This window comes from Phocoena phocoena, chromosome 10, assembly GCF_963924675.1.
Source record: "Phocoena phocoena chromosome 10, mPhoPho1.1, whole genome shotgun sequence".
Classification (NCBI taxonomy): domain Eukaryota; kingdom Metazoa; phylum Chordata; class Mammalia; order Artiodactyla; family Phocoenidae; genus Phocoena; species Phocoena phocoena.
Genome location: NC_089228.1, coordinates 62,579,631 through 62,595,386, shown reverse-complemented (window position 1 = coordinate 62,595,386; position 15,756 = coordinate 62,579,631). Strand labels below are relative to the sequence as shown.

Genomic DNA, 15,756 nt, shown 5'->3' with positions numbered 1-15,756 from the left:
TAACAATAAAGGGTATCCGCTCCTTTCAGATTCCTGGAACATCATCTGTAGTTCAGAGAAAATGGAAGGCCCTGCAGCCTCTTTCACAGCCTCGGGGGCCAGGACAGCAGACCAAATCCAGGATTAGCGCTGTGGCCGCTGAAATAAAGCAGATCCGAGCCAGACGGAAAACAGCCCGGATGCTGATGGTTGTGCTTTTGGTGTTTGCAATTTGCTATCTACCAATTAGCATCCTCAATGTGCTAAAGAGGTAAAGTTCACTTATTATTTGAAAATGAAGAGATCAGCCATTTTTCTTGGTTCTTAATTAAAGACTTTTTTTAAGCCAGAGAAAAATGGAAACCATCTGCCTAGATAGCTTGCCAGGCCAGATAACTCAATGTGTTGCTGTTACCAGCAGGTAGGGAACACAGTTTTTTAGAGCGCTGGGATTTTAAATGCTCTTATCCATGCAAATTCTCTATTGAATGGCAGACATAAAACAGATGTTCCTCTGACCTCTTCAAGCTAATTGCTAAGCCTTAGATGCAGAAGAAATTCTAATGCAAAAAACTCATTTACAGCTCGGAGCTCTTTTTTGATCAGAACAAATGGGTTTTCCAAACTTTGTTCTCAAAGACATAGCAAATGGTGACAGAACTTTATCTAAAGGGTAAAAAGAGATAAGAATTTTGTTAGCATTCTAATTATACTTAAAAAGTGCATTTGTGAGCACACACACAAACAAATGGAATCACAGCACATACTGTGTTTTGAGTGTTTAAATAGAAAGAAAGAAAATTCATTTCCTGACATCATTGAATCAAGTTTAGCGTGAATATTAATAAAAATCAGTACAAAAGTTTTCAGTGAGAGAAGGTATGTTATTTGTAATGCTGCAGAGACACTATTAAGTTCAAACAACCAACATGATCAACCAATGCAGGGGCAGTGGTACCCAGGAACCTTCTGGCCAACCATCTTTATTGGGAATTATTGTAATAGTTGCACAGAGACTGGTCCCAAGGTAATACTAATTCTGTTTATCAGAGGCTTTGAAATAAAACTAGGATTTCTTCTCTCATTTTTCCTGGATCCAGAGTCAATATCCTATTCCTCATGGCTGGGGACTCTGAAGAGAGGCAGCTTTGGCTGGAATCACACAGTCTAAAGGTGGTATAACCAGCTGCAAAGATTTGTCATTCTCTTTTGGGCCTTGTTTTTGATTGTTTAATGACTTTTTCTTTCTTTTTTTTTTTTTTTTACTTCTTTAAAATAAATTTTTATTGAAGTAATGTTGATTTACAATGTTGTATTCATTTCTGCTGTATAGCAAAGTGATTCACTTATATGTATATCTATTCTTAATGACTTTTTCAATGGAAAAGAAAGAGAAAATGAGTTTCTGTTCAGCAATGTTGTTTAGTACAGACACAGCCTTAAAGGTATAAGATATGTAGCAGCTTGGGTCCTTCAGATGTATACTGGCTCACAGGGAAACAAAAGCAACTTTGCCCTCCATATTTTTTGATAATTCCTTTCTTATTTTTCTTGCCCACAGAAATCCCATACAAATGTATTCTAGTCTGATGCTAGATGATGATTTTTGCTCTTAAGAACCTTGTAAACATGCCAGGATACGGGATAGGTTCTCTCCTTTTTTTTTTGGACTTTTATTTTAGTCAATCTAAACTTAATGAAAATTGGATTTACTGCTCTCTGGATGACTCATTTGGATTTCCTGTATCTCAGCACTTGTACCTTCCCTTTAGCTGGTTCCAAATACCTACTTCTCCATAATATTTCTCTATTCTTCTGACTTACAGACCTCCCTTCCAAGGAAAATAAATGGCTTTCTAAGGAGAAAGTCCACGTTAAATTTAAAATAGTTTCCATTTTTTGAGACTTCTGCTCTTTGTCACAAAATAAAAATTTCAAAATAACCTTGAAAATTCCTTTTCTCTTTATCACACATATTTTCTTCAAATACTTATCTCTGTTTGCCCTTGCATTTTATGCTCGTGTTTTCTTTCTCTTACAAATAAAGTCCTAAATTCTTTTCTTTGAAACTTAGTGTTTTCTCTGACTAGTCAAAACCAATTTCTTTAAAGCAGGTCTGGTTTGTCTAGGATTTCAAAGATACATTGTAGTAGAGGGTCATAACATATTAATTCTATTTATCCATGTTGTCTTACTATATATTATATTTTTGTAAAACTGTAGTACTCCATAGAACACCACTTTATTCTGGCAACATATTTCTATCACGGGCACAAATTCCACAATCAGTGATGGACATGCATTATAATCTTCAGCCTATACATTTATTGGGTAGTTGCAAGTTGCCTGCTGTTGTCTAGTGAATAGAATTTGATAAATGGGTATTCTGGAGTACAGAACAAATCTTAAAAATGACCTTTAAGGAGATAAATAATAACATATTTTTCAGAGTTTAAAATAATAAAAAAAATTAAAACTCATGAACTTTAAGAAATTACCAGAATTTTGCCTATTGAAAAATAGCTCTTCTCTGCATATAAAGAAATCCCAGAAGCCAAATTTCAGCAAGGCTGGAAGATTGGAGTTGAAGAAATGTAATATTGATCAATGCACAAATGAAAGTAGGAAGTAGTGCTTACAGACTGCAATTTAGAAGTGCTTTTGTACACACTGCTATGCTTAAAGTAGATAAGCAACAAGGACCTACTGTATAGCACAGGGAAGTCTGCTCAATATTCTGTAATAACCTAAACAGGAAAAGAACTTGAGAAAAGCGTAGTATTCAGTATATGTATAACTGAATTACTTTGTTGTATACCTGAAACTAACACAATATTGTCAATCAACTATACTCCAGTGTTAAATAAATAAATAAATAAAATGCACGCAAAATGAAATAGTAACAAAAGCTGCTCCATTGTGTTTAGAAACAAAATGAAAGAAGGTAGATAGATATATATTCAATCTTTGTATTCTTATTGCTGTTGTTTACAGGAGAGACCTTCTCTGACCTGATTTGGCTTTTGATTTACTAATTGTGCCTTGGAGGTGCCCTTCAGGTACTGAAGTTATTCTAGCCCCACTGTGTGCCCTAAACCTACAAGTGGTCTGTCCTGCAGGGCAGCACTGGAGTCAGGGAACTGCCACCAAGGGCTGTGTTCACCCTTGAATTTAATTATTTAAAAGGTACTTTCCAGAATCGCACTGCATTTCATGTTACTGTTTCTTTTCCTACAGAGTATTTGGGATGTTTACACACACGGAAGACAGAGAGACTGTATATGCCTGGTTTACCTTTTCACACTGGCTTGTGTATGCCAATAGTGCTGCGAACCCAATTATTTATAATTTTCTCAGTGGTGAGTTTTCAACTGTTTCTTCTGTACAAACCACAGGCCAGGGTGAGGGATCGATGACCAGAAGGTCTGAACACTTTTGAACGATATGAAAATATTAGTTGTGATACAGTGAGAGTATTTTTCCCTGATCTGACTGGTCTTGAGTTTTATCCCTTATAAGAGGGAACATGTGTTACCTAACGCATCAGAAAAAATTATCTAAGTAACTTTTTCCATAAAATTTAGAAGAAAATTTGAAATAGGAGGAAGGTGAGAACTGTAAGAACTGAATAAGAGAATCTTGCTTGTCATACAATAAACTTATGATTTATAAAGATGTAAAATCGTTTTATCTGAAAATAAAACAGCCCTGCTTGTATCATTTCCTTTGACAACATTTGTAGCCTAATTGAAATGGAATTGGAGCCTTTCCACTTTTAGGTATTTCTATGTATTTACAATTCTCTTGTGGGTAACATCTCTTGGGTTTATCTCAAGATTTCTCACTGATCATAAAAAAAATTACATTCCTCTAAATAACACATAAGCTAAATGAACCACACATACACACCTCTGTAATTGATTTCACCCATCTGTTTATGGAATCAATATAATTATAAAAATCATTTAACTAAATATTGTTTTCTCGACCAACATTTTGTCTAATTAAGTTTTAGAATTGTGTTTTAATTAGCTATATCTTTACATTGTCTTCTTTCCAACCGGTTAGCTATTTCTTTTTTTTTAAATTAATTTATTATTTATTTATTTATTTTTGGCTGCGTTGGGTCTTCGTTGCTGTGTGCGGGCTTTCTTTTTAGTTGAGGCAAGCGGGGGCCACTCTTTGTCGCGGTGTGCAGGCCTCTCATTAAGGTGGCTTCTCCTGTTGCAGAGCACGGGCTCTAGGTGTGCAGGCTTCAATAGTTGTGGCTTGCGGGCTCTAGAGCACAGGCTCAGTTGTTGCGGCACATGGGCTTAGTTGCTTCGTGGCATGTGTGATCTTCCCAGACCAGGGCTCGAACCCATGTCCCCTGCACTGGCAGGTGGATTCTTAACCACTATGCCACCAGGGAAGCCTGGCTATTTCTTTTTTATTTCCGTCTCCAAATATATGATGATTTTATATGAAAAAATAAGCAATTCATTTTATTGCATGCTGAATAAAGTGTGTGCATTTTCTAACTTCACCTTTGGCCTTCCAGGTTATATAGGTTATTAAAAAAGACAACCAATTAGGCTTTTTGTTTTAAATAGCTTTTTGTTTTTCAGTCATGGCATGTACCCTCTATATACCTGCTTTATTTCACCTTTTGGTGAATCAGGTGGTGTATATGTGAGTGGTGGTTTTTATTCAGTTGCCCCTTTTCATGCCTTCCCCTGACACATTCAACCCCAGTCTCCAAAATAAAGACTACATTCAGACTGGGATAAGCAGAGACCACCACCCCAGTGCTGTTTGAAGGAAGAAGGGCCTGAGGAGCTGTGGCTAAAAAAGCAGTGGGGAAACACTTGCCCTGGGCTTAGGGATGACTAAGGCCCTGAGCTTGTACTAAACAGGGAAAATCTATTAGAGGGTTGTAGGGAGAATTATCTGAAGTAGAAGCCACAGAGCCTAGTCCAAGTGCTATGATGGGGGTTAACATGAGGCAAGAAGGCAGCTGATAATCAGTGGACACCAATTTTAATCACTCAACAACCCAGGTAGGTAACCAAAGCTCAGAGAAAAGAACTGGTGATTTCCAACACTGCCATTTACCCTTAGAGGCTTAAAAGGTCAGTGTTTCATCCTTATCCTTCTCCAATGTCACATCAATAATTTAAAGATAAAGAAAAACTTCTAAAGTTGTTTATTTTTCTTTCAGTTTGTCCTGCCTTATGCAGATTATGAAATGTTAGAAATTTTCTAGATATTTTGTTGAACTGTGTCGATAGAACAGTTTCTTCAGAGTACAATGCAGGGATAATTTCTGTGTACGTTTGGCCATGTATAACTTAGGTTTCATCATTTTTTAAATCGTTAAATATCTCTGGGTAGCTTTCTGCTGATACTCAGCTTTACTATAGTTATCTAGTTAACAATAACCCACGTTCACAAGTATAGGAGGTTTGCCTCTAAAGACATGAAACAAACTCCAAACATTGGGCATGAAAAGCAGCCTCACTATTTTATGGAAATGTGTCAGTGTTTCAAGAGTGTACCAAGCATTATTTCATTCTTTTTTATGGCTGAGTAATATTCCATTGTATATATTTGCAGCAAGATGGATGTACCTAAAGATTATCATACTAAGTAAAGTGAGACAGAGAAAGACAAATATCATATGATATCACTTATATGTGGAATCTAAAAAAAGTGATACAAATGAGCCTATTTATAAAACAGAAATAGACCTACAGACATAGAAAACAAACTTATGGTTACCAATAGGGAAAGGGGCAGAGGGAAGATAAATTAGGAGTTTGGGATTAACCTATACACTACTGCTACTATATATAAGATAGATAAAGAACAAAGTCCTACTGTATATCACAGGGGACTATACTCAGTATTTTGTAATAATCTATAAGGGAAAATAATATAAAAAAGAATATACATATACATATGTATACATATATGTATATATATGTGTGTGAGTATATATATATATATATATATATATATATCATTCACTGTGCTGTACACCTGAAACTAACATGATATTGTAAATCAACTATACTTCAGTTAAATAATAAATTAACTATTAAAAAAGGATGTACCAAGCTTCCAATAACCAATTTCCTTTTCCATAATAGGAGCCAATCAGTTGTATTTTATTCATGATTGGTTAAAACATATTGAATTCCTTTTCCTTTCATTCTCTCTGGTTTGCCAGGAAAATTTCGAGAGGAATTTAAAGCTGCATTTTCTTGCTGTTGCCTTGGAGTTCATCACCGCCAGGAGGATCCGCTGGCCCGGGGACGGACGAGCACTGAGAGCCGAAAGTCCCTGACCACCCAGATCAGCAACATTGATAACATATCAAAACTGTCCGAGCAGGTCGTGCTCACGAGCGTTAGCACACTCACAGCGGCCAATGGTGCGGGGCCACTCCAAAACTGGTAGAAGATTGATGCCTAGGACAGGGATGCCTGAGTACCACTCTTCTTTTTTTAAAATCTCTGTACACAGAAATTTTATTACTTTGTGGACCCATTTTTTTTTTTTAAACAGAAAATGATCTCTTGCTCTTTGGAAATAAAGTCAGTTTAAAATCATTTCTCAACTTTTGATTGAGATATGTTAGAAGTTGAAACTTCCACTGAACTTATTTTCAGGCTGTTTCACTTTTAGCTTCATGTATTAGGATTTGTGTCAATTAAATGTATGAGCATTTCCAATTCTAATTGTTATTTTAATCTTACCTTCAAATTGGTGGCTAAAAGTTGCCCAAACTTATCCTTTGGTTTTCTTTTGGCTACTAAAAGAAGTAGCAATTACTAACTCTGGATTAACAAGAGATATGTTAGTTGACATTATAGTTTTAAAAAAATCACTAAAGAGTGTCATTATGGTGTGACATTTGAGAGTATATTTATATACAAAATAACATTATATTAGATAACTCAAAAGCTATCTTTCAGAACTATAAAAACATGTATACTATTCAACTTTATTTTCCATTAATTTTATAACTCATTTACACAGTTTTCTTGGGTTTGTAACCTTACCATTGCTAACATTTATCATTTCAACATATGGCCAATAAGACTGTATTCAGGTAAAAACTGTGGAGTAACTATAAACACACAATTTCCATCTCTAAGGAAAGATTTCAACATTTAAGACTAAGATATCCCATTATTGTATTCTTCTAACCAATAAAAATGAGGTAACTGGCCTTGCTAGATGAAATTAAGAGTTCAATTTACAAAGAAAAAGGGTAGTAGAATACCAAATCACATCTGGGTCCCATATTGGACAGGGTAATGCCATGGAGATTTGATGGTAAATATTTGCATTTATTTACGTTTTGTAAACATCTATCAAACACCTCCCAGAAAGCACCCACCGTGCTAGGTGCTAGGGTGTGAATGTGCCTTCAAGACAGCTCCAGTCCACTGAGGGGGACCTGTTGGTAGAGGCTGCAGAGCAGCAAGGCATTCTGGGAGATGATTCAGACTCAGAGCAGGAAGCAACCAATGATGGTGGTCCTCACCATGACATGGACAGGGAGGTTGCACTTTTTTGTTTCTATTTAATTACAGTGACTCTATTGATGTTAGTGAATTCTACCTGGGCCTGTGACTGAGAGCCGGGTGACTAGGAGAAGGGAGGGGTTTGCTCTTACTCACACACAAATGAACAGGAGTGCAGTACGTTCCATACAAATGTAAGATCTGGGGTTCAAAATACTGAATAATTTCTTTTTTTATTTTTTTTTTGCTGTACGCGGGCCTCTCACTGTTGTGGTCACTCCCGCGGTGCACAGGCTCCGGAGGCGCAGGCTCAGAGGCCGTGGCTCACGGGCCCAGCCGCTCCGCGGCATGTGGGATCTTCCCGGACCGGGGCACGAACCCGTGTCCCCTGCATTGGCAAGCGGACTCTCAACCACTGCGCCACCAGGGTAGCCCAGATATTTTCAATTTGCTTCTCTGCAAAATTATTCTGATTCAAATAGTCACTTTAAAAGTAAAAGAGATGTTCATGGAAAGTTGCTCTTCTTCTTATAGTATAGTAGCAGGCATTCTTATTTTATTGAAACAAAAGATATGGAGAATATTTAAGAAATATTTTCATAGAACATAAAAATTATCTTGCTCTTTTCTTACTTTTTTTTTCCCAACTCATCACTTTCAGAAAGAATATAACCAAATTATCCACAAATGGTTTTTGTGCCTTAAAACTGGAGATTACTTTGTGCTTCTTACTACTCAAAGCAAAAACTACCCTCAAATATGAGGTTTATTGAAATTATATTGCTAATTATCAGAACAATATCAATGAAAGCAAAGTATTGTAACTCTCTGCTTTCTCCCCTTTGTACATCTGAGAACTTTTTTTCTTATTTATGCTGCATGAAAGAAGAGTTGTGATGTTCACATTGCTATGGACATTAGCACTTTAGTTTGAGGATGAGGATAATGTCAAATAATATTGATCATATGCCTTAGTAGCTAAGTAATTTGCCGAATCAGCAATTCTGAGATCAGAGTAAGAGCTAAATGTTTTAGATCCTAATATATCTAGTTATTTGTCATTTAAGAAGAGAGATTGAGAGAGAGAGAGCAAGAAAGTGAGAGCCAGAGCTGGAGAGACACAGAGAGAGGCTCAGAGAGGCAGTAGTTGTGTGATTTTGTGAAGAACAGACTCAGAAGTCAGAATTCCTTTGCTCTAAATCAGTGATTTCCAAAGTGTGCTTCCTGAGCCATCAGATTCAGCATCACCTGAGAACTTATTAGACATGCAGATCTTCACCCTAACCCAGATTTGCCGAATCAGAAACTTTGGGGTGGTACACAGGAATCTGTGTGTTCACAAGCCCTACAGGTGATTCTGAAGGGCCTTAAAGTTTGAGAACCACTGCTCCAGAGACTACCACCTGGCAGTGACATACTAGCCCATATGAAATAAAGTATTTTACTGCCCAGGTATCTACAACAGGGACCACCGTCATCACTACTGTCAACCTGATTGGAGGTCAGAAAGAAGAGGCTGAGTACCAATGTTGAAAGTCACTCAGCATTATCTCACTCAAAGAGGTAATGCTTTATGAAATAGTGCCCCTGTGTTACAAGTGCAGTTTGGAAGAAGACAGGTTTTAAAGCCCTGGCGTGCTTTATGGCTACTTGGATGATTTGAGTTTCTTTCTTTTTTTTTTTTTTTTAAGATTTTTTTGATGTGGACCATTTTTTTAAAAAGACTTTATTGAGTTTATTACAATATTGCTTCTGTTTTATGTTTTGGTTTTTTGACCCTGAGGCATGTGGGATCTTAGCTCCCCGACCTGGGGTCAAACACGCACCCCCTGCATTGGAAGGCGAAGTCTTAACCACTGGACCACCAGGGAAGTCCCTGAGTTTCTAACTAAAACCTTCAAATCTCCAGTTTTATTTACCCTTACAAAAACCTAAGTTTGTAGAAGCAGACAGTTGCCAAGAATGAGCATTTCCCAGAAGGAAAAAGCAAACACACACCAGTCCTTACAAGAAACTATGGGAATGGAATAACAGCCCAGGCACTCTGCTGTCAACTTGTTGATACAAGCATCCTCCTAAGAGGTCTGGATTTAGTACTGACCATCATAGGGCAAATGGGAAAGAAACAGGTGTTCCCAAAACCTGCCAGTCTTATGGAACAAAGGGTCAACTACTTACGTGCTAATAACACAAATTAGAAGACTTCTTCTGAAAGCAGTGTGTTGTGACTGTTTGATGCTACACATAGAATATATATCTCTCTTGTTTTGCTATATTTCACAGATTGAATGTAAAATGTCATTAATTTTACTGAAATTTTGTTATCAATAAGAATGTGATAATAATTTTACCTAATATAGAATCCATTTGAAGTTCATTATTTCTGAATTTCTACAAACCTATGATAATGTTGATATTCGAATTCATTCATTCTTGGCAAAAAGGTAATTCTCAGTTTCTGAGGAAAATGTCTTCTAAATTCTCCAAGGCTTGGAACATTTCTTAGGTATTAAATAACTGTTATAAATCATTGATAAGTTAATTGCAAAACTGTCAGGCACAATGATATTGAGCTTCACTACCAGTGTACATTGTTTTAATGAAGATAAAGGAAAATATGCTTATAAAATGTAATCTGAATATACATAAACCTGAATGACAATATCAGAATGACAAACCTCATAGATACTTTTGGACACAAATTGTGAAGAGGGCTATTACTATTTTAATGCTAGTGTAATAATAGATGTTTTACATTTGATATAAATAATAATAATCAAATGCATTTCATAAACAATCTGGGAAGTCATTATAATTTAGAAAACTTTTCAATTCCAATTAATTTTACAACCGAAGATTTTCCTACAAGTTACAAGTCAAAAAAGAGTAAATTCTATTAGGTTATGTGCAATTAGCTTTCAAATGGCATGAAGCAAAATTATAGAATTTTTTTAGGGACAATATATGTAAACAGAAAATATTGTTAAGTCTATTCTATTATCTTATGCACATAGAAAGTGAAGTGCAAAGGCATGAAAAACACTGTTATCTCCCCAAATTCAAAGGGGATTGTTTTCTAGAGAACTATTGCAATTAAAGAGGGAGCAAATTACTCCCACCCTCTTGCCACGTATTTCTATGATCTCAAAATTTCTTTGTAAGTTTTCGAGTCAGAACACCTTTTAAGTTTTTCATGAAATGTATTTCTATAATTGTTGTATGCCACATGTGTAGCATCATGTCACTTGTTTAACAGTTATTTTATACGTTTAAAGTTCTTTATGCCTGACTTACTGTGTCTGCAAGATGAAATTTCTTATCCAATCCAACGCGATTGCACACAAACTACCCTGAAGGATGCTGCTTAGGTAGTTTTAAAGTAAAAACCGTATCGAGAATTCTATAATCACATTCTCACTGCCCTCTCTATTGTATGAAAAATCTTGCTGTTGTTCATTAGATAAGTTGGATATTCACTTATAACTAGTGTCAAATCTTTGCAGTTAAGAATTGAATTAAGCCCTCTGGTGCAGGACTTAATGACCAGAATATTTTTCCCAATAAGTTTATATAACCAGGGAAAATCATGATATAAAAGGTTTTTAATGTTGTTTTTAAGAGCAGATACTATAATAAAGATGGTTAGAATTAACAAATATTTCATAAAAATTATGTAAAACTGCCTATATAGAGCATTAAATTTAGGAGTTTTATGTGAGTTAAGAGATTTACTTAGTCTTGTTTTGACTTAGAGGAAATGATGACCTTGTGGTTTTCAATTTGTTATTAGAATAGTAAGTACAGCATTTGCATAAATAAGCAATTTTTTTCTTGGTCATTGTATCTAAACTTTTAGGACTATTTTAAGTTCACTGATAAGTTTTAAAATGTATATTTTCTGCTTTCCATTCACCTAATGATTCTGATAAATTGTGGAATCAACAGCTAAGGATTTTAATTTAAAAATCCATTTTATTCAGCACTGTTGTTTCTAACTTTGATCGAAATGGAGCCATAGAAACTGGGGAAGGTCAATGCTTGGCTCCTTCCAGGGAAATAAGATTTGAATGTGGGGCGGTTTCAAAACATAAAGTGAAACTTTCAGGATGAAATCCCAGGAAAGACCAGCTGTTTTAGCAGCGAGGGTTTTTACTTTGAGTTATCCATTTCACAGACCAGGTGCTTGGCCAAACCTCCCCCCAGAGTCATGAAGAGAGGTCACTCAGCTTCACTTTCATCGGGGTCAGTGTCCAGGAATGGGAAGGAAGTAACAGAGGAAAGTTCTCGAAGCGCCTCTTGGGCCTTGCCCTTCTGACGCTGCTGTCCCATTATCCAACTGCTGTCCTTCACTCAGGCCCACCCTAGCCAAGCAGGGCCCACCTCCCGCCACCTCCTGCCATGCCCTACAGACCTCCCTGGCCTTCTCCAGCCCAGCCCTAGCCAACAGGTAAATAGGTTTGATTCGTGTCTTGGGTCATCTCCTGAAGTGAATCAGTGGCAAGTGACTCATTTGAGAACAAATGAAGCAAAGCTCAAGAAAAAAGAAAAAAAACCTTTACATTTCTATATATACAAATATTTACAATTTTACATCCCCCAAAACCGCATTTTTGGTCGCCAATATCTGTGTATCTGTGGTCTTCTGGATATGTGTTAGCTCCCTTTTCAAGCCTCAGCTAAGCTCGCTGCCTCAATTTAGAAGGGATCCCAACGTTGAGACTCTCAGGCCAAGGCCATAGCCGGTCACTAGGGATGTACACCTGAGCAGGTGCTGCTGCTGCCACCTTTGGAAACAAAACATCTCTTCCATTACTTTTCATTGGTTTGGCCCCTGTACAATGGCAGAAACATAAAACTCAATTTAAAACAAACAAAAAACACGGTTGTTTATTAAGTAATCAATTTCTAATTAATTTCCCAATGTTTGATTTAATATGTTAACTCAAAGGGAAAATAGTACAAACAAAATATTTGTGAGATTGGGAAATCCTCAGCAGACCATGGCAACATGAAGACTAATTTATTGCAGATGGGACAACAAGAGCATCTCCAGAAAGAAGTGCTGTTCCCTTTCACAGGGGCACAGATTTAGAAGCTCCCCTTATACAGTTCAAGTGGACAGAGTGGAACTTGTTTATAAAGCTGTGTCTAGATCATGTACAATATCCATTAAGGAATAGGAAAAATGGTCATTTTAGAGTATTATCAACACATATACATGCATATATGCATGTATATGTATAACTGAGTGATATATACAGTAGATCTTGCTTTGACTTAGAGGAAATGATGACATTATGATTTTTAAGGTAATATTAGACTAGTAAACATGGCATTTACATAATTAGGCAATTTTTTTCTTGGTCATTATATTTAAAATTTTTAGGACTATTTTAAGTTCAATAATAAATTTAAGAATGTATATTTTACATATATTTTATATACATATAAGTATATATATGTGTATATATATATATATAATTGACCTTGAACAACACGGATTTGAGCTATACAGGTCCATTTATACTAGGAGTTTTTAATAGTAAATTCTACAGTTGTAGATACGGAAGACCCACTATAAAGTTATATGCAGATTTCCTACTGAGTGAGGGTGGGCACCCCTAACCCCAGCATTGTTCAAGGGTCAATTGTATATAGATAGGTAGATAGATAGATGATAGATAGATAGATAGTTGATAGATAGATAGGCAGAGAGATAATCTCACTGAGTTATTTAGTCTGAGAGTATTTCACGAAGTATATTAGTTTTATATTCCAGGCTTTTAAAGAGTTCCCTTTTTCATCTAGCTTACCCCTCTCTTAAATTATACCTTTTAGTTTGGTGGCTAGTTTTCCTCACTCTTACAAATATACAGGTTTCATGTCCCTGCTATTCTAGACAACCTTTTACCTAAGATTATTATTTTTTTTCTTTGTTTCTTCCTTTGTAATTCCTTCCTTCCTTCCTTCCTTCCTTCCTTCCTTCCTTTCTTTCTTTCTTTTTCTTCCTTCCTTCCTTTCCTCTTTCTTTCTTTCTTTCATTTATTATTTGTTTGTTCGTTGATTTATTTTACTAGCACTCATATAGTTATACCAGTTTGGGACAAGTGAAAAGAAGTCTGTAAACTATCTGTAAATTGCCTTTAAAATAATCAATAAGAATCTAAAGTCCTTGAAGCCACAGACATTCTCTGTGTTTTTTATGGCTATATCACTGGTTCCTGGAACAGTGCCTGCCACAGAGAAGTCCCCTGATAAATATCTCTTGAATCAATGAATTAATAATAATTGCATGGAAATTATTTCCCCAGCTCATTCTTTTATTCCATGTTGTCCCAGTTCTTTCCATAGAAACTCCCTTTCCACTGTGAACAATCAATGCCCTATATTTTCAGTGTCTACACCACTCATGCCTTTTTTTTTTTACCAGAACTAAACCACATATTAAGGTTGGCAGCATTGATTCCCATTCTTCTACCACCACTGAAGGGGGAGGTGGCACCAGCACTGTCTTTTGCACCAATCCTAGGCCCAGATGACTCCCCTTCCACCTGTAAGTGAAATCTAGCCCCTTGGAGAGCTTCATCCCTGTGAATCTCCCTCTGTTGCTGCCTTGTCTGCCTCTTGATCTCTCTTCCCTTCACTCATACACATTAACACTTGGATCTGTGTGGGTGATGCATCCAGGAATCCAGCTTCACATTTCCTGTTCTCCTTAATGTGAAAGGCTTGGTTTCCACACTTCTTCAAATCCCTCCCACAGTCCTGCATAGTGCAGATCACAGGCTCCACCTTGTAACTTACTGTCTCCTAAGACAATAGATCCTCCACTGAAATGCAAAACCCTCATCATATTCTGAGCCAACAATTGCTTATCCATCTTTTCATCTCACACTTAGATTTCCACGACAACCTCGCTCCTCAATCCCAAAGGGACGACTGGACTCTTTAACCTTATATTTTATCCCAGTTCATCTGTCTCATCCTGGACTTACCTTCTTCCCCACTCAAAGAAAATTAAGACCCCAGGTGGTACTGCAGTCATTAGGAGACTTTTTTTTTGGTAGAAAATTCAAATTTTTATTATTTTTTTGAAGTATAGTTGACTTACAGTGTTGTGTTAATTTCTGCCATACAGCAAAGTGACTCACTTATACACATATATACATTCTTTTTCATATTATTTTCCATTATGGTTTATCCCAGGATATTGAATATAGTTCTCTGTGGTATACAGTAGGATCTTGTTGTTTATCCATTCTATATGTGACAGTTTCCATCTAATAACACCAAACTCCCAGTCCATCCCTCTCCTTTCCCTCCTCCCCCTTTACAATGATTAGTCTGTTCTCTATGTCTGTGAGTCTGTTTCTGTTTCATAAGTAAATTCATTTGTGCCATACTTTAGACTCCACATACAAGTGATATCTTATGTATTTGTCTTTCTCTTTCTGACCTTACTTCACTTAGTATGATAATCTCTAGGTCTATCCATGTTGTTGCAAATGGCATTATTTCATTCTTTTTTTATGGCTAATATTCCATTGTATAGATGTACCATGTCTTCTTTATCCATTCATCTGTTGATGGACATTTAAGCTGTTTCCATGTCTTGGCTATTGTAAACAATGTTGCTATGAACATAAGGGTGCATGTATCTTTTTGAATCATAGTTTTGTCTGGATATATGTCCAGCAGTGGGATTGCTGGATTGTATGGCAACTCTATTTTTAGTTTTCTGAGGAACCTCCATACTGTTTTCCATAGTGACTGCACCAATTTACCCTCCCACCAACATTGTAGGAGGGTTCTCTTTTAGGAGACATTATTTACTTAAAAAAATTCTTACATTTTTCCCTGATGAAGATCATGACTGTTTTTATAAAAGAGAGTCTGCTGTCCTAAAGCTTTGAGAATAAATGAGTAAAAAAAGGCATAAAAGCCTATTGAGTTCAGTTGCTAGGCAGCTACTCTTCTCTCACTGGGGACTGCACTCCAAAGATTTACATCTGCAGTGGAAAGTGGGCCATGGCATTAATTACATCACCTTCTTTACCCTGTCTCTGCTATCATGAGCCCTTATTGTTTTTCCTCCTGCGTCAGAAGCTGTTCTGAAAATAATTTCATTATTTAAAAATGCCTGTTAAGACTGTATAAATTTGCTTAATTTGATCTTGCAAATCATCTCCACTCTTCCTTCTCCTTGTCCAATCTTCCCTTATCACCATGTGTTTGGGTCACCTCATTTTCTACTGAGCTAGCT

At 36.4% G+C, this 15,756-nt stretch overlaps 1 protein-coding gene across 2 annotated transcripts in view; it reads left to right on the top strand.

The window, feature by feature from the left end:
* Positions 1–8,988, top strand: part of HCRTR2 (hypocretin receptor 2) — a 129,476-nt gene extending 120,488 nt beyond the window's left edge. The window contains exons 5-8 of one of the 2 annotated variants that reach the window (XM_065885113.1): positions 30–250; positions 3,217–3,338; positions 6,191–6,416; positions 8,946–8,988. In XM_065885113.1, the coding sequence (XP_065741185.1) occupies positions 30–250; positions 3,217–3,338; positions 6,191–6,416; positions 8,946–8,988 (612 nt within the window). Of the gene's footprint in view, positions 1–29; positions 251–3,216; positions 3,339–6,190; positions 6,699–8,945 lie in introns of those variants that run through there. The other variant, XM_065885114.1, reaches the window with a different exon arrangement.
* Positions 8,989–15,756: the final 6,768 nt, after the last annotated feature.